We start from the raw sequence: 24,702 nt of genomic DNA on the forward strand, positions 1-24,702 counted from the left end.
ATGAATTATACAAAATGAAAGTTGGCGAATACCGAGCTTGACTAGAATATAATATAATACTGTTCGTAGATGAGACCTTCAAGATACACTATCAATGAAAAGACTTTGATTCAACTGTAACAACCACATCGATAATCTAACTAAACATAAGCGTACATAACATAATTCTTTGACAAAAACAAGTAAAAAAAAAAAAAAAAAACTTGTTCCCCAAGATGTCACATCCATCAAATCACTGGTGTCACATCAGTCAATCAAAAGCACCATTTCGGTGACCAGTCGAGTAAACAATGCTGCCTTTCCATCCTTGATGATGCGGACTTCAACATTTTGTACTCGGCCATCATGTTCACTTGGAAAGACCCTCTGAATGACTCCGGTAGGCCACTCGAAACGTGCTTGGGTAGTATCTTTGAGAAGAACCACGTCTCCAACTTTGAGGTTCTGGTGATCTTCCATCCACTTGCGTCGCATCTGCAGGATATTTAGAAAGTGTTCCTTCCACTGCTTCCAGAAAGTGTTTGCCAAATCCTGCACGTGGCGCCATTGTGCTTTATAAATGTCCCTTATACCTAATCCCTCGCACATTGACGGATGTCCAGGTACTTTCTGTGTAAGCAAAAGAATATTGTTAAATAGAATAGATGACTTAATCGACAAGAAATTGAGGGAAGAACAGTCTGGATTTAGACGAAACAGAGGATGTATTGACCATATATTTACAATCAGAAATATCATCGAACAAAGCTTAGAATGGCAAAGCAAAATCATCTTCAATTTCGTAGACTTCAAAAAAGCATTCGACAGCATTGATAGACATTACATGTGGAAAATACTTTCAGCATATTGACTACCAGATAAAATAGTAGCACTTGTCAAAGCGTTCTACAACAACTATGAATGCTGTGTTATCCACAACGGAGAACAATCTGATTGGTTTAATGTACACACTGGAGTGAGGCAAGGTTGTATTATATCTCCTCTTCTCTTTATCACGGCTATAGATTGGTGCATGAGATCTACCCTCGGAAATGAAAATACTGGAATAAGATGGACATTGGAATCATTTCTGGAAGACCTTGATTTTGCCGATGATGTCTGTCTCATCTCTAGCAACAAACAACAAATGCAAAGAAAGACAGCACGACTAGAAACAACTGCACAGTCTATTGGTTTGGACATAAATGCAACGAAGACAAAAGTATTGGCGATAAACAATACCTGTAATACACCCATAAGAATCCAGGATCATGACATCGAAGAAATAGACAACTTTACATACTTAGGTGCCATCATAAGTAAAGACAATGGAACATCAAAAGACATAACATCGATAATTAGCAAGGCAAGATCAGCTTTTTGTCAGTTAAGACCTTTATGGAGATCAGGAAAAGTTTCCCTTAAAACTAAAGTAAAGATCTATAGCAGTAATGCTAAGTCCATATTACCTTATGGAGCAGAGTGCTGGAAACTTGTTCAGAGCGACCTTAAGAAGCTGTCATCCTTCCATAACACCTGCCTTAGGAGAATCTGCAAAATCTATTGGCCGAAAAAGATCTCTAATAAAGACTTATGGAGTAAAACATCTCAAAAGAGCATCCAATTAGAAATTAAACAACGCAGATGGAGGTGGCTAGGGTACGCCATGAGAATGAACAAAGCATGCCCAGCAAATGTCGCTCTCAGATGGACTCCTGAAGGGAAAAGAAAGAGGGGAAGACCAAAAGAAACCTGGCGAAGAATGATAGATGGAGAGTTGAAAGAGATGGGACTAACCTGGAAAGAAGCAGAAAAGAAGGCAAGGGACAGACAAGTGTGGCGGGAGCTGATTTCAGTCTTATGTGCAGACATGCACGAAGAGGATTAAGTAAGTAAGTAAAAGTGAAGGCGTTAGTACCATAGGCATATCTGGGTCATAGGATATTGTAGTTATTGGTCTGGAATTAATTATAGTGCACACTTCTGCCATTAAAGTGGTCAGGATCTGATGGGTTATTCCCTTTCCTCTGTGTTCTGCCAACATAGAGTCTAAGATACGTCTGCTCACACCTATCATACGTTCCCACACTCCTCCCATATGTGAGGAATGTGGGGCGTTAAATTTGCCTGTCATTCCAGATCGAGACAAGTAGGTCTTCACTACGCCATCTTCTACATTGATTACTTCTGCGTTCATACTGTCTGCTACACCAACGAAATTGGTCCCTCGATCAGATCGCAGCTCCTGAATTTCACCCCGACTGCCACTACACGGCGCAACGCATTTATGAAAGATGAGCTGCTCATATCCTAACAATCTCTATATGCACTGCTCTGATGGTCAAGCAAGTGAAGAGGATGGTCCATCTTTTTTGAGTAGCTTGATGACCTCACGTCTTTCGGATTACCACATTCCATGGGCCAAATGTGTCCACACCCACAGACGTAAATGGAGGTCCTGGGGTAATACGGTCTTCTGGAAGATCTGCCATCCTCTGGAACTCAAATTTTCCCCGCAACTTTCTGCAAGCTACACAGCTTCCAATGAGTGTGTTCAGAATTCTTTTTATTCCCATTATCCAAAATCCTCGATTGCGAAGCGCCCCGTCAGTTATGTGCCTCCCCTGATGACAAACTTGCTTGTTAACAAACATGATAAGCAGTTTGGTAAGGTGAGTTTTTCCAGGAAGGATTACTCTGCTCTGTTCTCAAACCACCTCGCTTTAGACGTCCTCCAACTCGAAGGATTTCGGACTCGTCGGTGTATGGATCCAAATAACGTAATGGGCTGTCCCTGGCCAGACTATTGCCATTACTTAATGCCAATACATCTTCTCTATATGCTTCTTTCCGCATGATTTTGATGAGTGTCATTTCTGACTTCTTCATTATCTCTGTCTCATCAAGCATGGTATGCTGCAATCGAAGTCTGCGGCGTCTGGCAAACATCTTGATCTGAGCTATGGCACCAATAAGTCTTTTCCAGTCAGAGAATCTGTCAAAGGTAAGTCAAAGGTAAGTGCGGAATTTTCATTCACGGTTGTCTTCCTTACCTCAATTCTTACTTCTTCGTCATCTTCAGGTTGTATTTTGTATCAATGGGTGCGATACTAAAGAAGATCCACTGATGTCCAATCTCGTCAATAGTTTGGGTCCAGAAAACCATTTTTCTTGGAGTTAATTTCCTGTTGCGAGACCTCGTGTTCCGTGATCAGCAGGATTCTCTTTTTTGTACATAAGTAATGCCACTGCTCTGGCCTAGAGACATGTAGAATATGTTCAACCCTATTGCTTACATTGTTGTGAAAGCGTTGAGTTTTATTGTTGAGGTAGCCAAGCACGACTCTACCATCAGTGTAGTACTGAACCTTGTTAACCCGCACATGTAGATTATCCTGAACAGTCTGAGCCACTTGTGTAGCTAGCAATGCCCCACGTAGCTCCAGGCGAGGAATCGTGTGGCCATGGGTTGGGGCTAACTTGGCTTTTCCCATGACAAAGGAGGTATTTACGGTCTCATCCTCTTTATTTCTCAAATATGTGACTGCCGAAACTGCTTCTTCAGAAGCATCAGAGAAGACATGCAACCCTATCTTCTCTTCCTGACTCAGCGACTCTGGGAAGTACATCCTTGGAACATATAATTCTTTCAATGACTGTAGAGATTGTATCCAGGAATGTCATCTCGCAACGTCAGATGTATCCACTATTTAGCCCCAACTAACCGAGTTCGTTATCTCACGGAGGAGTATTTTTCAGTTTATGAGTATTGGGTCTACAAATCCTAAAGGATCATAGACACTGTTGAGCATCGATAAGAAGCCCCTTTTTGTGTTGGGTTTTTCGTCAATCTGAATATCGAATATGGAACTGTCAGATTCCAAGTCCCAACTTTGATGAACTGGAAGAACATCCTTATCTAGGTTGTGAGATACTATTTTTTTTTTACCAAAATCCTCCCTTTGGAATGAGTTCAAAACTATGGAGTCATTGGATGCATTCTTGTGGAGACGAATATTGCCTTCCCTTTTCAATGCCATTTGGGTTATCTTTAGCAAGCTCACTGCTTCTTCAGCTGAAGGAACAGATGTCAGTCCGTCATCCACATAGAAATTGAAGACTACAAACTCTGCTACATCAGAACCATAGACGTCTGTCTGTTGGACACATCTCTTAGAGGCCGTATGTGGCTACTGCGGGTGAGGGTGAATTTCCGAAGGCGTGAGCCCTCATCCTGTTTTCAACCAGGGGGACATCTGGGTCATTATTGTCGTACCAAAGGAACCTCAGGTAATTTCTGTGATCCTCCTTGACAAGAAAAAAGTTGAACATCTGTTCTATATCGGCAACAATGGCGCACTTGTCCTTTCGAAAACGAATCGATCTTGATTCAGGGGATCATCCCTGCAAGTTGTTTGTAAGATTGGACACAGTGATAAGAACCTTGTTCTAGGATGTTCCATTGAACTCTGCTGATGAATCGAAGACTCCACGGATCTTCTCTGGTTTTTGGGGTGATATACACCAAAGAGGGGTAAGTACCCAACGTCCCTGTCTTTCGTCAGCGCTGGTGCAACTTCAGCTGCTGATTCAAGTACCTTACTCATAAAGTCGATGAAGTGTTTTCTCTTAGTAGGATTCTTGCGAAGACCTTTGTCTAAGAGGTAAGCACGGCGCGTAAAGGGACATGTGGTCGAAATGGCAAAGGTGCCGTCCAGTTTCCGTCCTTTCCTCTCACCATTTCCTTGTTCATAATCTCTAAGAAGTATCGGTCCTCCACCGACAGTCCTATTTGTTCGTTATCATCTTCTTTGCAAAAAAGATTGTCACCTAGGTAGGAACTGGATGTTTTCCATGCTGCGTCAAGGGGCTTGTGAATATCCAACTCCCAACTGAGATACCTTTCCTGCACGGTTTAAATAGCGAGGGTCGTACATCTCTTTTCACAAAGGGTTTCTTGTTGTTTATACTAACACGTAAAAGGTGAATATAACGAACAATGATCAATCAAACGTGTGATGGTTCTGTCTAGGCAGGCCTCTCTAACGATGACCCAACTGAAATGAAGCCTTTGAGCGAATGGTGTATCTTTAGGCCCTGTAATCTAGTCCAGCACATGATGGACTTCTGTCAAATCTCTACAGATAAGTAGACCAATAGATACATCTGGGTTGTATGGAGGTATCAGGTTTGCCATCTCCTGTAAGTGAGGAAAATGTTGAGCAACGTATGGTGTAGGAATTTCTGTAACGCCATCTAGGATATCAGGACACTCAATCACTGTAGGGAGCGTCAAGCTATAGCTTTTGTCAAGGGATTGGATGGTAAGATCATGAGCTACTCTGCCAGCTGTTTGATGGCTTCCTGAGCAAGAGGTTAGTTTGTACTGTGTCTCTGTTGTATGGACTCCTAGTTTGTCTAGTACCTCTGGTCTAATCTGTGACCTGTTACAGTGCAGGTCGAGCATGGCATATACTTTAATTGACCTCTCTGGATCTCCAGCTTGGTAGAAAACTGCTAGAATCTTTGCACAAGAACGTCCCTTGAAAGTTTCTCCACAAATAGCAGTATACTTAGAACTGACCGGGACGGCATCGGCATGCTCCTCGCCATCAACGCTGTCAACTTTAGTACGTGTTGTTTATGTTCCTATAGTTTCCTTCGTCATATGCATGGCTGTCACATGCGGAGTGTTATCTTTCAGTCACTCTTTCAATGTTCTAAACTACAGCATCTGAAACAGGCTCTATATTCTTTAAGAAGTCTCTTCCTTTCATCCACATATTTCTTGTAGAATTCCTTGCAGTCTCTAAACTCATGAGTTTTCGATTTAGGGTGTATTGGGCACAATATATTATGTTTGTATTCAAACCTCTCTTCCTGTTTCCCGCCAGTCTTCTTTGTTAACTCTGTTTTTGTTTCTGCATCTGTTTTGGTTCCTCTGTCGCCTTTGTATGACTAAACACGAAACAAAGGTCATTCAATATGGATGCCACTTCACTAATGAAGGATATGAACACTGTGAATGGTGGAAAAGTTACACCATTGGATTTCTTGAATATCGTCGCCCGATCAATCCACTTGTTCTGAAGAAACTGAGGTAGTTTTGCTGCGATAGGGTTTACGCCAGAGAAGTGTCGTAGAACGAAAGCAAGGCTGCATAGTTCGAATATTCTTTCAGACACTGTATCTCAGATAAGACGTCAACCAAGTCGTAAATACGTCGTGCGTGTCATAGAAGCTGAATGCGCTGGAAGGAAGTTAACTTCTTTCTCAAAGAATTTTCTACCAACTCTGCACCATACCTTTCATCAAGTCTCGACCAAATGCGTTGTAATCCTATGACAGGATTTTGGATATTTGCTGCTCTTAAACTCAATGCTTGGCGAGAAGAGTCAATACCCAACCATTTGACTAGGAGATATGTCTCTTCCTGTGGTGTCAGACTGAGACTATCAAAAATATTCTTGCAAGAAGCTTGAACTCTTCTGATTAAAATTTACCCGATGGGTCGTCTGTCTATCGTCTGTAAACTGTTCACATTTTCTACTTACATATGTACCAAGAACTACTATATAGATAACTTTCAATAAACTTGCCACAAACCATCATTCAAAGATTCAAGGTTCATATATTTATCATTGAGGGCATTTTAAAAATCTTTCCTAAAACCATTTGATCAGAAATGATAGAATTTGTGTGATAATTTCCTTATAAAATAGTGGTCAACGACTGGCTCTATTGAAATGACTATAAGTTTAAAACTATGTGGTGCTGACGGTTCGTATTTATACCGTTGGGAAGGTATTGAATAGAGCTATTCAAGAGTATCATCATCCACGAAATCGAAATCGGTTTAACAATCGGTATGAAACACGTCAGACAGCATTTGACCCAATGACAGGTTGTATTGGCAATTAAACTAAATGGTTAGGTCTGATATATGATAAAAGAAATCCCCCATGGTTTGTGGCTGGATATGACTATTATGAAATTCTTCGTGTGTTTTCTACTACTACACTAAGACACACAACTCGTTGGATAATAATCATACCCGGTCACAAATCATGGGGGATCCTATCTATCTATCTATCTATCTATCTATATATATATATTTGATTTTCAATCCTCTGCTTCTTATCGTCTTTGTTCTGATTACCAAAGATTAACACGCGATTATTCCAGACCTCTTTACAATACCCACGTGTGAACCTGTGAATTACCACAACATAAGACTTTCTCAGTCTCAACATAGTTTTAAAGATAGTGCAAAGAAATACATTATCACCTGCCGGACCACTATTCAAGTATGCATTTTTTAATCGTAATCTGGAATATTAGATTTTTTATTATTGATATCCTGTGATATTTTTGATATCCTTGATATTATTGATATTCTGTGATATTATTGATATTCTGTGATATTATTGATATTATGTGATATTATTGATTTCCTGTGATACATGTATATACTGAATCTAGTTACATAACCTTGTATTTATGCTTTAAGTGATTATCCTTGTACAATGTATATAATTCTTTATATCAAGTGGAAGGCCCTGGGAAGAATAATGCATGCACTAATCAGGTCACCTTGAAATGAAGTATCATTATTATATTATCATTATTATGGTTGAGACACTTTCAATCTTCAAATTAAATTCACAAGCCACTTGTTTGCTTTTTTCCACTTGAAGTCCGCTTAAACTCTCATTCTACACAGAAACAAAAACGTTTGTTCATCAACAGACAGTGTCTTTGCCTCGTCCCTATTGGAGTCGAAAGTCACATAAATGAAAGAACAAATGAGAAATGAATGTAAAACCTCGCAAGTATGTGATACCTGTGTAGTAGTAAACAAACTTTTGATTTGAAAATTGGACAAATACTTTGCATTGAAATGTTCAACATGTGTATCACTTTATGTAGAGGTGCTAATATGGTTTAAGTTATTTGTCTGCACGGCTGCTTTAAAGTTTCATTTTCCTCTTCCAACTGATATATCCTTTCTGCCATTGCCAACATATCCATTGATGAAAATACTGAAAAATAAAATGGTACTATAATTGTCGTTCGAAATCTTTATTGTTAACACTCCTAATAACCTACATCCCGTTCAGCCCGCGTCACTGAGATTGTAAGAAATGTTTGACTATCCTAAAACTTTGAACCATTAATAAATTTCACAGTTTACAATTCACAGGAAAATAGAGATGTCAAACATTGGCATCAGAGATTCAAGCACTTGCCGATCCCGGATTACGCATACATACATAGTGCTAAATTAATTAATATTCCGAAGATATTGACTCTTTGATCATACTTGACAAATTCTATGGTGCAAAGTTGTAATTGTTTAACTGGGTCTTGTACTTCATTTCTATTCAGAATTTATTATTATTATACTACATTGTGCATTCTGATAACCGTCTTCAGTTTTTAGAAATAGCGTTTCTTTCTTGAAATAATTGAAATTTGTTGATTTATAATAATGACATTGCAATACATGTAGATGAAAGGTGAAGATAACGAACAGTTATCAATCTCATAACTCCTATAAGCAATACAAAATTGATAGTTGGGCAAACACGGAACCCTGGACACACTAGAGGTGGGATCAGGTGCCTAGGAAGAGTAAGCATCCCCTGTCGACCGGTCGCACCCGCCGTGAGCCATATCCGTAGTCAACATAAGTGTGCCAAGAACGCCCTAACAATCGGTATGAAACACGTCAGACAGCATTTGACCCAATGATAGGTTGTATTGACGAACTAGATCGTTATAACGACCATAGAATTTGCGAAATGCTGACTTCAATCGAGACTGTTGAAACCCCTGTACCATCAACTTGTTTATCAGTTGCTTGCCTCGATCGGCTGCAAGTTTGGAGAAAACTGTCAGACAATGACGTTCAAAAGAAGACAAATTCAGGCCAGAAAATGCCACATTGAAATCCGAAATTATCACATTGATTTCAGCTTCTCCATCGTCAACTTCCCACATTGATGTAGCAATATTCCATTATCACCTGTATATGGTGTTTATATATCTCAACTGATTCGATATGCAAGAGCTTGTTCTGGGTATAATCAGTTTTTAAATCGAGGTAAGCTACTGAAAAACAAGTTGATGGTACAGGGATTTCAACAGTCTCGATTGAAGTCAGCATTTCGCAAATTCTATGGTCGTTATAACGATCTAGTTCGTCAATACAACCTCGCATTGGGTCAAATGCTGTCTGACGTGTTTCATACCGATTGTTAAGCCGTTCTTGGCACACTGATTTTGACTGCGGATAACTCCGTTTACCTGATCAGGATATGGGGCTCACGGCGGGTGTGACCGGTCAACAGGGGATGCTTACTCCTCCTAGGCACCTGATCCCACCTCTGGTGTGTCCAGGGTTGCGTGTTTGCCCAACTATCTATTTTGTATTGCTTGTAGGAGTTATGGGATTGATCACTGTTCGTTATCTTCACCTTGTATTGAAAATGTGTAAACAATATAAATTTCAAAACGAAGTTGACGGTTGCTTCTACTGGGCGGCCCATGATACTTGTGATTTTGTACTCGAAATCCAGTTTTGTGTAGACAAAAGTGAGTTTTGTTAAACAAAAATGGTTCAGATTAACAAAACGTATAATAAATCATAAAAGTTAATTGCGTTATACCAAATTATTTTTCAGTGGACAAGTCACTTTTGTCAGGACAAAATTTTGTATGTCAACTAGTTTATTTTTGGATTCTGTAAATTAGTTTGCGAACAAATCCGCAAAAAATCTTTAGTAAAGGTTATCTGGACTTGAAAGGTGTGACAGTACATTGTAAACTAATGTTTGTTGAATACACGCGTAAATATTACACTTATGATAATTCATGTGCCCTTGATAGAATTTTTTCCATAGATTGTCATTTTTTAAAACCCCGATTCTTTTGTTCAGTATTCGGCCAATACCTGAGATCATAACCCCACTATTGGTAATAAATACGATTCCAGATTACAGGAAGTCGGGAAAGAGTCTGTTGATCAATTAAATATATCAAATATCCACAACAATAAAGCGGAAGATGTAAACACAGGTGCCTGTAGTCTCCAATCCATCTTGAAGTTGGAAAATATGCCACGAAGTTACATGTGTCTTGACAGTATTTCAAAGACACAGTAGAACCTACCTCCATTTTCATTTTGTCGTGATTAGTGTCGCTTAGTAACGACTATGTTTCTTACGAAAAGCGACCAAGATCGTGACCAATGAACCATTTTCCATAATTGCTTTTTTATGTCCCGCAATTTCAAATTCGAGGCATGCAGTGTTATATGCACTGTATTATGTATATCTTACCTGTCTATCGTAATTGATAAGCTACTGTAACGTTTCTGGGTTCGTTTTGGGATTCGGTTATTCTACTTGAATAGATCAGCAAAACATATTTCTCAATCACAGGTTTAAATTACAAGTATTTACATAATAATCACTTCGTTTCTCTGTAGCACACGCACTTATCAGGGCCTTAAGCGTATGCGCTTTTCAAGGACTAAAGCGCTCTTAGCTTCACTTCAGTATACAGGCCAGCTAAACAGTATATATTTATATACTCAAAGTCTCGAAAGCCTATTTCAGGCACGTAAGACTTTAATCAGTTTATGCTTACAAAACCTTATTTTTTTCTGGCTACCTTTCACCTTTCACGTCCTCGTGAATCTCAATCACTGACTGTCCACCAACTTGATATGTCTTCTGAATCCGATCTAGGCGTCTCTTCTTGGTACTCTCTGTCTGTATTGCAGCCTCTATTCTAGTTAATGGGATAGTCTGGGTGGATGCGTCCACGGTAGCTTGAGCAGACTGAGTAGCACAGTCACGCAAAGAGCTGGGTAAAGTAGTTGCATCATTAGCTTCTCGCTCACGTACATATATCATGGGAGTGACAAATGGACTAGGTGCAGTTGGAGCCATGGTATCAGGACCCACGATGGCCTTTGCCCTCGGAACATACACGGGAAGTGGTCTAGTGGGCTTCCTCCTGGTCACCTCCGGAATAACAGGGATTGCTTGCAGTAAGTTAGAGTTGCCCAGTACGTCAGAAAGATTTCCCAGATCCAGCGTTTCCCACTCCTGCTCTGAATCACTTTCACCTGGTACAAGTCCAGTACTTCCGCCATATCGTGTTCTTTCATGCCTCTGCATATCACAGAACCAGAAACAGAGCATCAAGTTCGAACTGTGAGCACAAATCGAAATCTAAGTGAGGAAAGTGACTTTACTTTGAAGGAAGCTCAGACTAAAAACAAGGACATTGAGTTGGTTCGTTTGTGGGTTGAAAATGGTAAAATACCTTTCCTCTCTGACATATTACAGCTAGGGTTTGTGTTGAAATCACCATGGAATCAATTTGATCGATTGTGCATAAGAAAAGGATTGTTAGTGCGAAAATGGGTACTACTACCCCCATGCAAGGAAACGTGCCAGGCTATTATACCATATGAAGAGCGCAGAAGAGTATTGAAAATGTGTCATGACAGCCATACAATAGGACACTTGGGGGTTACCAAGACTTTGGCCAAAATAAGGCAAAGATATTATTGGCCTCGTCTTCAAAAAGATGTGTATCAGTACATTTCCGCTTGTGAAAAGTGCACCAGGCACAAGAATCCGATTCCAAAGCAACCGGGCCCCAATGCAAATTGTTGGTTCATGTTCCCCAATGGAGAGAATTGCGACAGACAAATTATGTGAGTTGCCAGAGACGGACAGCGGGAATCGTCATATACTTATAGTGTCCGATTACTTCACAAAGTGGACAGATGCGTTCACTCTTCAAAATATGGAGGCTGAAACCGTAGCACACACAATAATGGAACAAGTAATTGCCAGATTCGGTGTGTCTTCAGTCATTCATTCTGATCAAGGTCGCCAATACGAGAGCAAACTGTTCTTTGAAATGTGTCGGTTACTAAGGATTAAGAAAACGCGTACCACTCCTTACCACCCTAAATCAGATGGGATGTAGAACGCTTTAACAGGACAGGGACGGGAGTGTTTCAGGAAATGAACAATAGCCAACACCTCTCTCATTGTGACGCAATATCGCCTTTCAGCTTTTGTCAAGGTCTGGCTTGCATATGCTATTACACGTTCTTTGTCATCAATTTTCTGAGATAAAACAGCGCCTATTGATGTTCCACTAGCATCAGTATCAAGTATGAACTGCTTGGTTACGTCAGATAAGGCTAGAATTGGCGCGCTGATCAATCGATCACGCAATGTTTCAAAAGCCTCCTGTGTTTCTTTTGTCCACTGAAACTTTCTTCCCTTTTCATTGAGTCGATGCAGGGATTTAGCTATAAAGGCAATGTCTCGGATGAAGCGCCTGTAATAGCTACGAATGCCGATAAAAGAACGAATGTCTGATACATTTCTTGGAACCGGCCAGTCAGCAACTGCTTTCACCTTTTCAGGATCAGCAGCAATACCATCCTGCAATATGATCTATTTGCAAAGAGGTTGCATTTTTTAGCCTTTAACTTGAGGCCTGTCTGCTGCAATCGTGTGAACACTTCTCCGAGATTTTCTAGCATGTCTTCAAACGACTTTCCAACGACAATTATATCGTCCAGATATACCAAGTACTTGTTCCACTGAAGTCCCGCAAGCACCGTCTCCATCAGACGTTCAAAGGTTGCAGGTGCGCTACACAAACCAAAGTGCATGACCTTGAACTGATATAACCCCTTGCGTGTAACAAACACAGTCTTCTCTTTGTCGGCTTCTTCCATGTCAACCTGCCAGTACCCACTGCTGAGATCAAGTGTTGAGAACACAGCGTGTCCTGATAGATGATCAAATGCTTCATCTATCTTCGGAAGTGGATACGCATCTTTCACTGTAACTTCGTTAAGTCGACAATATTCAACGCAAAAGCGCATTGTCCCATTCGTCTTATGAACGAGGACGACAGGTGACGCCCACGGGCTTACAGATGGTTCAATCACGCCCTTTCCAATCATTTCATTGACTTGCTTATCCACCTCTTGAGACAAATGAAGGGGAATGCGTCTAGGCACCTGTTTGATAGGACGTGCTGCGTGCTCAACATTTATCTTATGCTTAACTACATTGGTATGTCCTAAATCATAGTTTGAGGTCGCGAACAAATCTTGGTTTTTGTATAAAAATGTTTCTACCTTCGACAACTGCACAAAGGATAAATTTATTTTACACTTGTTAAGTAATTATTGTAAATCACTGTCTAACCCTACGACATTTGTATTTGCCTCACCAACATGAGCTTTCTGTTCTTCTACCGCTGTCATTTTGGCAATCAGAGTACAATCATGAATTTGTTGAATATTGTCTGTGATATTCATGAGACATACTGGCACCAGGTCGTGTCCCTTTACTAATGTGCAACCTACCAGTGCGCGTCCACTTTCAAGAAACTTTGACTCTGCCTCAACCAAGTAGTCTGCGCAACCAAATGTGTTTTCTCCCGGTACCTTAGCCATAACTACAACTTTACTTCTTGGAGGAATGCATATGTCGCTGTTTGCCGTCACCCTATAGCAGCTCAATGTTCCTTCCCATGAGAAGTGGCAGTTTTCGTTATTCAATTTAAGGGAACTCGTTTCGAAGTCTATGGCTCCATTACATGTTTTTAGGAAATCAAGTCCAAGTATTCCATCGACAGTGATATCCGCTACCACTACTTCCACGTTTTCCTTTGATTTTCCTACTTTTACGGCGAAATTGCCTTTGCCAAACTGACAAAGTCTTGAGTCGCTGGCACTGGTTATTATTTGCTTACTCTCTTCTAAACTGGGCTTGTCTATCAATTTATCACCTATGTTCTTAGGCAGCATGTCAGGGATGCGCCAGTATCAATCAGAAATTTGGTTTTAAATGCATTGATTTCTGCATCTATGAAAATACCTGCCTCTTCACATAAGCTGTTTGCCCCTATATTCCCTTTAGAAACTTTTCGGGGTTTTCGCCTTTTCCTGCAGTGTATTCGACGCGCACTGCCGTCTGTAGGCTTATCAGAGCGTTTACTATCATCACTGTTTTCCTTCTTCAATTTGGGACATTGTCTACGAATGTGCCCTTCCTCTGAACAGTAGTAACACTTTACCTTTCCATCTTTTCGTTTATTAGCAAATCTGCGCCTTCCAGGAACGCTTTCACTTGAGCTATTTGCTTGAACGCGTTTTTCTAACGATTCTAACTTATTCTGAAGCGTTTTCATCATGTCATATCTCTCGAATGCGATTCATTATCAGTTGTGGATTTAGTGAAATTCAGATTATGTAAATGACTTCTCTTTTCAGTTTTATAATGCGCATCCAGCTCAACTGCTAAGAGTATGGCTTCGTTTAGATTGTGAGGTCTACTTTGTTTGATGCGCAATCACATGTCGGAATCTACTAGTGCATCTATAAAAGCTTCTTTTCCAAGCGTTTCCCTCACTTCCGTTGGTGCCGACGGATAAGCCAAACTAGCAAGTCTTCTGATAGCTTGTCCTAATCCCGTTAAGGTTTCTGATGCTCTCTGACGTCTCTCTTTTAACTGTGCACGATGCAGCTCTGTTTGATTTGGCGGTGCAAATCGCTCCTCCAGTGCTTCAACCAACAAATGGTACTGCTGACCCGTCTCTGTGGGAACATTCCCGATACACGCTTTGAGCAGTACCTCCCAATGCTACCGCTAAATAAAGTCCTTTCTCTCTGTCATACCAATTATTAATTGCCGCGCAAGCATCAACATAAGACTTGTAATCAATCCAAGAATTACTACCATCAAAAGTCGCCGGTTTTATGTGACATTTTGTCGCGATTGTGTCACTCGTAGTTGACCTTTGCATAGATGAACGACTGTTCATCTCCCTTACTGCAAAGTTATTGTCATTTTGTCTCTGGTTCTCGGAGAGTGATTCTGCAACTCGATTCATTGCACCAGTATGTAACTGAGGATGCGTTTGTACTGGTATTTGAGAGTGCATACGCAGTGGTAAATGAGGTTGCGCACGAACAGGAGTCTCAATTGGCGCTCTCGCCATTTGCAAATGCGCATTTGACAGGCTTAACGGTGTTTTGTTCATAAGCGGCGGCGCACTAGCACGGTACTGTAACGCACTTTCAGTTGAAATCTGTGCATTCTGTCCACAAGAAGAATTTTCATTACTATTGCGTCGAGTCATTTTTCTCATAGTAATACTACCAGATTTACCACTTTCCGGCAAAGAGTTTTCCGGTCGCTTCGCATTCATCATAACTACTGTATCATCAGCCCCTTTTTCTGAGTATTCTTGCCTTCCGTGCTCATTGGTCATGGTTGCAATACCGGAATCGCGCATCGGTCTATTTAATGCTACCGGTGTCCACTGCCTTTCTATTTCCAAACGCAATCGCTCACAACTCTTTTCAAAAAAAGAGATTTCCTCATCCAGCATTTCATCCCTTGCGCTCATTATTCAATAATCAGAAAAGAAACAACACTATCGATTAAAATATGAACATGTAATTATTGCTTTTATTTTCCGAATCCCACAGCGCTGCCACCAATTTTATGTAACGTTTCTGGGTTCGTTTTGGGATTCGGCTATTCTACCTGAATAGATCAGCAAGACATATTTCTCAATCACAGAATTACAAGTATTTACATAATAATCACTTCGTTTCTCTGTAGCGAACGCACTTGTCAGGGCCTTAAGCGTATGTGCTTTTCAAGGACTAAAGCGAACGCGCCTGTCGAGGACTAAAGCGCTCTAGCTTCACTTCAGTATACAAGCCAGCTAAACAGTATATATTTATATACTCAAAGTCTCGAAAGCCTATTTCAGGCACGTAAGACTTTATTCAGTTTATACTTACAAAACCTTATTCTTTTCTGGCTACCTTTCACCCCGGCCGTCAGACACAGAATGCTTATCATTCCGATTGTCTCGGCTTATATAGTACTCAGGTATCACGTGACCTCCGAGAACCTAAGGGAATGACGAATGTGAAACAGGAAGTTATCACAACGTCACTACAGGGAACGAAGGGATATTTTGATCTCGATTACGACTTTGCTTCACTACGTAGGTATACATGTATGAGCGTATTGTTTAAAAATAGCTCCCAATGTCCTAAATTACAACGACGTATTCGTGCCATTTTAACCTAGCAGAAGAAATAATACATCGTATGTTACTGAATCGTACAAATGATTTTAAATATCTTTGTAGAATTAAAAAATTCGATTGAACGATTTAGTCAATCGTTTGTACGATTTTGTAAATCGTAGAAACGATTTTAAAAATTGTTTGTACAATTTCAAAAGTCGTTTGTAGGATTTAGTACAAGGCCTGGTAACAAAATAAAAAATGGGGTGTTGGTAAAATGGTGTCGGGGGAAATTGAGAACTTTATTTTTTCTTCGTTGTAAAAACTGCACTGAAATAGAAATGCCGAATTTTTTTTAGCGATTGTTGATATCCAAGTTGGTAAAATGGGTATAATAGACCTGTACAATTATTTCGGAATTTTCAAGATTCTCCCGGGTGATCGAATCTGGTTTTAATGAAATTAAAATTTCTATTTTTGCTTAGAAATAGCCCTTTTGATTAAGAAAATAGTTATCGATAGTCAATATATAATGTTAATTATAATTGGACTAATTCAAGATTTTGTTGGCTCATCGTCACATTCATCGAAAATGCCGTAAAATGTCGACTTCATCTTATCAAATTGGAAATAAACAATCACCAATAAAATCAACATTTCTGCGAATTTTAGTGCAATTTTTACAAGGAATACTTATCAGCTTGTCAGAAACATAATCTGGAAATTTAATGGAGTAATTACGAAGTGAAATGAAAGACCCGAGTTCCTAATTTTCTCCGGCATAGGTTTGCCTAGTACCCATTTTACCAACACTCTGTTTTTGTTACCTGGCCTTATGCTACATCGTACAAACGATTGATTGATTGATTGCTGTTTTCCGCCACACTCAACACTGAGTAAACTCAGGTGACCTATTGCAATTGGTTGTCGTCCGTCGTCATTAAAGATCATTAATTAGTTTAGATATGCAAAACAGGATTTCATAGCCCTTGGTACTTGTCAAGTGATACTTTCAACTAATACTCAGGTGACCTATAAGGCCTGTAGGCCTCTTGTTCAGTTATATGGTGGCGCCCAGTTTTTGTTGGTGGAAGAGAGAACTCAGATACAATGTACCTGGGAAGAGACCACCGACCTCCCGCAGGTAAACTGGAAAACTTTTTCACTTACCGATGCGAGCGAGATTCGAACCCGCGCCGACCAGAGGTGAGAGGATGTGTGGCATTGAGCGCGATAAATAACCACTCGACCACGGAGGCCCTCAAACGACTTTTTAAATTTATTAAATCGTACAATGTTTTAAAATCGTACAGACGATTTTTCAAAATAGTACAAACCATTTACAATGTAATGAATCCGGAATTCATATTGTTGTATGTGATTGGTTTTGTAATATTTAGAGTAAGCACGGAATAAAATGGCGGAATCCCTGAACGGCGTGTTCTTATTATATAGCGGATATAGATCTAATAATCTACAAAACAGTACAATTTGGCGACGAGAAAGGTAAAATAAGAACCTCGGATTTCTTATGGATCAACATGCTTTACCAGTTTCCCAGCATTTGATGCAGACGTGGATAAGTCAACAGTAGACCCTCGATGGGACAGGTGGGTCGGACGTTTAGAAAATCTATTTGTGGCACTAAAATTAGTAAACCTTATAGTTCCGGACGGTGATGAACCTGGCGAATCTGTTAGTTAAAGGCATATATGATCCGAAATAAGCTTTGCTGTTGCACTACGTGGGTGAGCAAACATTTGACATTGGTGAGGCTCTAAAAGAGGAAACTGAAACTGCATACGCTGCAATAAAGATCAAACTTCATTTTTGGAGTGATTTTGCTGTGTTTCACCGGTAACAGCATGTTTACAGGGATTATTTTTGCACGCAGTTCTCTCCTGGTCTATTTTTAGACCTATATCACTTAGAATTTTTAAGATTATGTCATGGTACACTCAGGGACTGCCATCCGATGTCACGCACGACCGCCACCCCGTATGTAGCGTTCTACTCGGTGTATGAAAACATAACGTTTTTATCGGAGAGATCCAGGTTTCCACCAGACGTTTTCTGTTATTAACATACATTATGTACATATGAAGCAAACGGTTTAGTGGTTTGAAATAAAACTCGGCACAACTGCCAGTTGTGATAAATGATGAAGACCTTCCCCTTCATTACTATTAAACTGAATTAAGGATCGTAATTATTTTGCTTTTTGAGCCAAATACTGACATGTTCCAGGTAAATTAGCACCAAAATGTAGCTTTTTTTTTATTGACGGATGAAACCCCATTCTGGAGTTATTCTTTTAGTTCTTCTATCAATAAATCACAAATTTAAGTATATGATATTTGGCAAACCTACCATCTTCAAACCATAGTAAGCGATCTGCCCATTCAGGCATTGAAACACATGATACTCATTTTTCCTCAGCAACATCAAATGTTGACGAGATCTATCATTTTAACGAAAGCACTAAAGACCTGATACATGTATACTTAAAATTTAAAATACCTTAAAAAAGATCAAAACATTATTTTTGTGATATTGCACCAAGAGAAGGAAATTGAACATTGTATTTTGGCTTTCTTAAAAAAAGAAATTGTTTATTTTATTTAATTTAGATTTTTTTTACGCATTTCCCCCTTCGTTCAAGCTTTAGGTATTTCGGTGTCTTTAGCGCGTTTCTCAAATTGGCAGATAGAGTCAGGAGTTGATAGTTTGTAAAAATAAGTTCTTGAGAAGACTTTTAATGACCCCACCCTATTTTGTGATCATCTCCCCTGTGAAGGGTGGCAAGTTAGGCTGAAATTAACACTATGGTTCTGGAGAAGAGGTTAAAAAGGTTGTACAGATGGACTGATGACAGTAAAAAGTGATCAGATTTGCTCTTTCAAGCAAGCTTTCAGCTCATGTGAGCTAAAATCGATTTTGAATTTTTCTTTGCTATTTTACCAGAAAGAAAAATTTTAATTATAACTTTACATATATATTTTATGATTTTTTTCAAAATAGATATTTAATATAATTAACATTTTATAGAAGAAAAACAAAAACACCATAATCACAATTTGAAACTAAAGATTGTTTATTAGGAATTACAAATGTCTCCCTGAGCTCCCCAAATTGGAAGTTCTCCAAATGAAACTGCCCCTTATTGTACTGTATGGTATGGAGGAGAAAGCATGAGCAGAAGCATATAAGCATTTATGAACTCCGATAAACCATATAGAAGTGTTCACAAATTATTTTATACCCTCCACCCCTAAGATTTTAAGAAAACAATTGGATCCTCCTATCCCTACAATATACTAGTATGCCAATCTGCAAATGACATTGAGGTATTGTGAAAAGTTTAAGTCTAACTCTGATAATCCATATCAGAGGAGAAGCATTCACAAGCTATTTAAACATCTTCCACCCCTCTTAGATCAACTATAACTTTTAGGAAAATAATTGGATCCTCCCGTCCCAACAATATGCACTTCTCTATATGGCAATGAAGCATTGTACAAAGTTTCAAGTCTAGCGGATAAGCCATATATATAGGAGGAGAAGCGTTCACAAGAATTTGTGACAGACAGATGGACAGACAGAAAATACAAAAACAATGTCTCGATCCCCCTGGAAGAGGGGAGACACAATAAACTAACTGTAACATCATGCTTCAAAATACTAACGATTTATCCTAAGACACTGAATACTTACAATTTACACAAAGACACTGTACTATTTGAAGGGCAGCAATTAAAACATGGCTTCTAAAAGGAAAAAAATCATGCAGTTATTTAGTATGTAACAAAAAATGTAATATTATGAAATTATACGATTTGTCAATAATTAAGATTCAGTATTCCATGAAACAGTGTGTGTCACCTGCTAGTGTACTATATATACTGAACCAAGACAGAAATACAGGCAAAGTGATAGCATAAGCAATAATGTATCTCTTCATGAAAATGTTTCTAAGATCTACAAATATATAATTATTAGCTTAATTCTTATAATCTTAAATTTTTTGACTTGTATCTGATGAAAGTTTTGAGGTAGAAATTGTGTTTGTGCCTTTGTATGCATGTACATAATTTGTAAATGTAGTTGTACTCCTAAGTAGATTTTACATAATAAAACACTGAACACATATACATGTACTTCATAAGTTCTGTTACATGTACATATACAACCATGCATAAAAAGATGTTTAAATACTATAACAATTTTTTAAGAGACATAATTATCTGCATGCAGTGTATAGCTTGGTTAAAAATTTAAGGACAGATAAAATGATCTCGCTTTGTAGACAGAATAATCTCCTTTAAAATCTTGAAAACATAATCATTACATTCAATTATAGGAAGATGTGATACCTTGACAAATCTAGGATTCCTTTGAGGATCTCAAAATACATTTGTTCAAAGGGTGGTGAACTCCCCAAAAAGTACACTGAAAGCAGACACATGCACAAATATGTATTATGATTTGAAATTTAGGCTAAAAATATAAATTGCTGTACAAGTCAAAATAATGGCAAGAGAAAAAGAATCCCACTTCCCTATGATAGACGTCCTTGTATTGAGGTGTACCGAAGACGAGTAGAATATACCAGTCTAATTTTAATTCAGATTGGGATATATAATTCGTAACTTTTTTCTTTATCTGTAAGCAATTAAGTTTTAATATTCTGATCACAATCTCCATTTAAACAAATTAATTATGTCTTATTGAACTTATTTACACTTGTCAATGAAACTTTTAGATTTAGTTTGATTAAAATTACTTATTATAGATAAAATTGAATTACAGATGTCAAGTCCCCCCAAACAACGTTTCTTCAATGATCTCTTCAACAATATATGTTTATTTTAAAAACTATGGGTGGTGTGTTTAATTTAGGGTCAGAAACACAATTTTTATTTGACGCCTTAATTTATGAATATTGCACAGTCAGCTTTTCATTAAAGGGAACTTATAATTACAAAATTCTTTACTTTAGGTTAAATAATACTCAGTGCACACTATGATCCTAACTTGGCCAAACTTGAAAACAAAATCCATGTAATATGATCGTGCAATATAATTTCTTCTCCTAAATTTCTAGAACAGCTTCTGGATTATCACAATTCAATTTTGATTTCTGAGACTTAACTGTTCAATTATGTTGCGAAATATAATACTAAAAATGAAACAGCAAAGGTTTTTTACAGACAAAATATAGTTGATGTATATTAAAACAATAGTTAATTACAGTGTAGTGCAATGTAATCCTAATTGTGATTCAATATTTTATTTAAGATTTTAAATTTTTGTACAGATTGTCCTCTAACATACAGATACATGACTAATGTAAATATGAAAAAGATTATTGATACTATTACATGTGTGTTTCTGCAATTATAAGTTTGTAATTGAAATAAGTAAATCTAAATTAATTAAAAAAGATCAGAAATGCATGTAGGTATTTCATTCATAAAAGGAGATTTTTTTTTAATTTTTAGAAATGACTTATGAAAATATTTACTGCTTATAATGTATCAATAAAGGAAAAAGTTATGATGTATATCCATGTATATTGTCCCGTCACATTAATATATGTGTTAATGATTAATATATATCATAAATGCTTGCATAAATAAACATTAGTAATTATACATGTGTGTGGTTACAGAAACTCAGAGCTATAAACTGTCAATCTGTAAATGAGTATGAGACCTGCACCACTCAGGAATTTTAAATGTTTTCTACTATGATTTTATATAAATCAAAGACTGCGATATTTTGCTATATATAAGGAGATTGATGCATGATCTGATAAAATTCTTTTAATTAATGCATTGTCCACTGGTGTCTAATATGTACATTTTTTACCAGATTTAATATACATGTTATAAATGACAATTACAACCCTGCATTAGATACAGGGAGGATCCTGTTAAATATAATGCACTGTCCCCTGATGTCCTTTGCAGTTTTGTGATCAACTTTTAAAATTATCACTGGTACATTATATACTTTGGTAATGGTTACTATATATATACATGTATACATCTAGTCATGTTCTAATTTCCATTTATTGTTGCTTTCCTTCCACTTAAAAAACAATCCATAATTGGTCACCTTTGAGCGTACATACATGTAGTGTATGAAAAGGGTGCTATATAAATATGGTATTATTATTATTATTATTGAATCATATCATATAAGGAAAAGTTGGAATTTTTCATTTACATATGTACCAAATGATAATCATACAAATACATGTCATATACTTTTCATTCATTCTAATTTTCTTAGGTGTGCTGCATGCATCAATGAGTTTAATTATTAAAATCTTTACATATCAAAAAATTATGAATGGGTAGTACATGTATACACCCCCCTGGTCACCACAATAGATCCAATCAATAAAATCTACTTTCTTCATAAAATAAATTCACTTTATCTATACTGCTAAATTAGGAAAATGATTCTGTTTCCACCAAAGAAATATTAAGTTTAGAAATTTCAAGATACCTGCAATGCATCTTTCTTTGCTTGTAACATGCACATTCACAGATACATATATACCTCAAACATGAAACAATCTATAATATTTTCTGCGTGGAAATGGTAAATTGTATGCAACATTTCAGTGTTTGATAAATTGAACTCAATCCCTATGCAACATTAAAATTTAATTATGGCACTTTGAAATAGAAATATGTCCTCTCAATATTTTTTTTTCACGATAATCAAGACTTCTTTCGAAGTTGGCCTAGGTCCAAATCTAAGGATGATAACTCTTTCTTACCATTTCTTATTTAAGCTTTATTAGCTGATGGCATTAGGAAAATAATGCATTGATACGTAGATCTATATATTGCAAAAACAAATAAAGCACAATATACCATAATTTCTAATTGATACTTACATTAACACTGGAATTCCTTAAAGCAGATCCATATCTGGTAGAAAGTTCACCGGGTCTCAGGTAGCTCGCGTTGGAGTCTCGGAGCAGCGAGATTATATTTCATTCGATAGTCTTTGATTTTACGCTCTACTTAACACCGATAAAGAATATGTTCCGAACACGTTAGTAGGGGTGTAGGGGTTACTCTGTTTACCTGATCAAGATATAGGACTTTAAGCGAAAGGAATCGATCGGCAACGGATACTTTCTCCTCCTAGGCACTCGATCCCACTTAAGGTATATACTGGAGTCCTTGTTTGCCAAATTCTCTATTTTGTATTCCTTACAAGATTTATGAGATTGATCCCTGTTCGTTATCTTCACCTTTTATCATCCTCATCATTGTAAAAGGTGAACCAAAAAAAAAACAAAAACACACAATTCGGCGTTTATAAACATTTAGTGCATTATCTTCTTCAAGTGTATTAACAAGTGAGAGGCGAAGATAATGAAGAGTGATCAATCTCATAACTCCTATAAAGGCGAAGATAACAAACAGTGGTCAATCTCAAAACTCCTATAAAGGTGAAGAAAACGAACTCTGATCAATCTCATAATTCCTATAACCCCGTGGGGATCCAGGTTAGAATAGGTCCTCAGTACCCCTTACTTGTCGTAAGAGGCAACGAAATGTGGCAGTCCTTCGGAAGAGACCGCAAAAACCGAGGTCCCGTGTCACAGCAGGTGTGGCACGATAAAGATTCCTCCCTGTTCAAAGAGCATAGGCCTCAATTTTGCAGCCCTTCACCGGCAATAGTGCGTCTCCATATGAGTGAAAGATTCTCGAGGGGAACGTTAATCAATATACAATCAACCAATCATAACTCCTACAAAGGTGAAAATAACGAACAGTGATCAATCTCATAACTCCTATAAGCAATACAAGTTGCAATTCTATTATCCTGCATTAATATATAAACAAAGTTTACTGTTACATAGATTGTTCTAACTTGGATATGATCATCATTATCAAAATAGTGACGCATAAATCTTTTTGCAGAATTTTATCGCAAACTGCGCGCCGTAATTGATTGAGAGTTATTTATAGAGTTCTGTCCTTGCGAAAGTTGAGATTAAAAATATGTAAAATAATGTATTAAAAGTTTCAAATACAATTTGATATTAGTATTTTGTGTTTATAACAATAGTCCAGGTAATTAAGAAATTTATAAATTATGTTTAATTACTTGGAATATTAAAACCGGTTTGTCAGCTTATTTATAACTCACTCACTATACGTGCACGCTCTTCATTCTGACGCCGCCCTCCACACAATTCACAGGGTGTTCGAATGGAGTTCGGGGTAACACATTTTAAAAATTGAATACCTCTTTGTTCCGGTGAGATGGGTTTAATTGGGTGTGGCACTGCCATACAATTGGGCTCATTGCCAATTTGAATATATAATAAAAATAGTGACATTGAACCAAAATCTTTGTCATAAAGTGGCGTTGTGGACATTTCGAAATCAGATGGGCTATGCTTAAACAGGATATTCTCGGTACAAGTTGTCATTGGCAGTGAGCTATGATATTTAGGTGTGCCTACCAGATTTCAAAGATGGAGGAAACTTCAATATGGAAGCTCTGCAGTTTGAAAACTGAAGAGGACGGCAGATAGAAAAAGACCTCAGAAATTTGATACAACTCGTGAAAAAAAGCTACGCCAAA

The 24,702-nt window shown here is 38.0% G+C and overlaps 2 protein-coding genes across 2 annotated transcripts; both read right to left on the reverse strand.

The window, feature by feature from the left end:
- Window positions 1-3,119: 3,119 nt before the first annotated feature.
- Window positions 3,120-3,608, reverse strand: LOC130054992 (uncharacterized). Its single transcript, XM_056166134.1, has one exon. The coding sequence runs from the start codon at window positions 3,606-3,608 to the stop codon at window positions 3,120-3,122; it is 489 nt and encodes a 162-aa protein (XP_056022109.1).
- Window positions 3,609-10,652: 7,044 nt separating this feature from the next.
- Window positions 10,653-14,223, reverse strand: LOC130054993 (uncharacterized). The gene is made up of 5 exons (XM_056166135.1): window positions 13,911-14,223; window positions 13,256-13,806; window positions 12,605-13,045; window positions 11,968-12,458; window positions 10,653-11,202 (listed from the first exon to the last, which is right to left on the reverse strand). Exons 1-5 carry the CDS (start codon window positions 14,221-14,223, stop codon window positions 10,653-10,655), a joined length of 2,346 nt encoding a protein of 781 aa, XP_056022110.1.
- Window positions 14,224-24,702: the final 10,479 nt, after the last annotated feature.

Source organism: Ostrea edulis, chromosome 5 (assembly GCF_947568905.1).
Source record: "Ostrea edulis chromosome 5, xbOstEdul1.1, whole genome shotgun sequence".
Lineage (NCBI taxonomy): Eukaryota > Metazoa > Mollusca > Bivalvia > Ostreida > Ostreidae > Ostrea > Ostrea edulis.

What these genes read in the sequence shown, in the direction of transcription:
- LOC130054992 (XM_056166134.1), bottom strand. Translation starts at nt 3,608, where the DNA reads ATGTACTTCCCAGAGTCGCTGAGTCAGGAAGAGAAGATAGGGTTGCAT.
- LOC130054993 (XM_056166135.1), bottom strand. Translation starts at nt 14,223, where the DNA reads ATGAAAACGCTTCAGAATAAGTTAGAATCGTTAGAAAAACGCGTTCAA. An exon ending in AGAAAGCTCATGTTGGTGAG is followed by an intron (nt 13,046 to 13,255) that starts GCAAATACAAAT and finishes CCTATCAAACAG; the next exon opens with GTGCCTAGACGCATTCCCCT. An exon ending in TTCAGTGGAACAAGTACTTG is followed by an intron (nt 12,459 to 12,604) that starts GTATATCTGGAC and finishes ATCATATTGCAG; the next exon opens with GATGGTATTGCTGCTGATCC.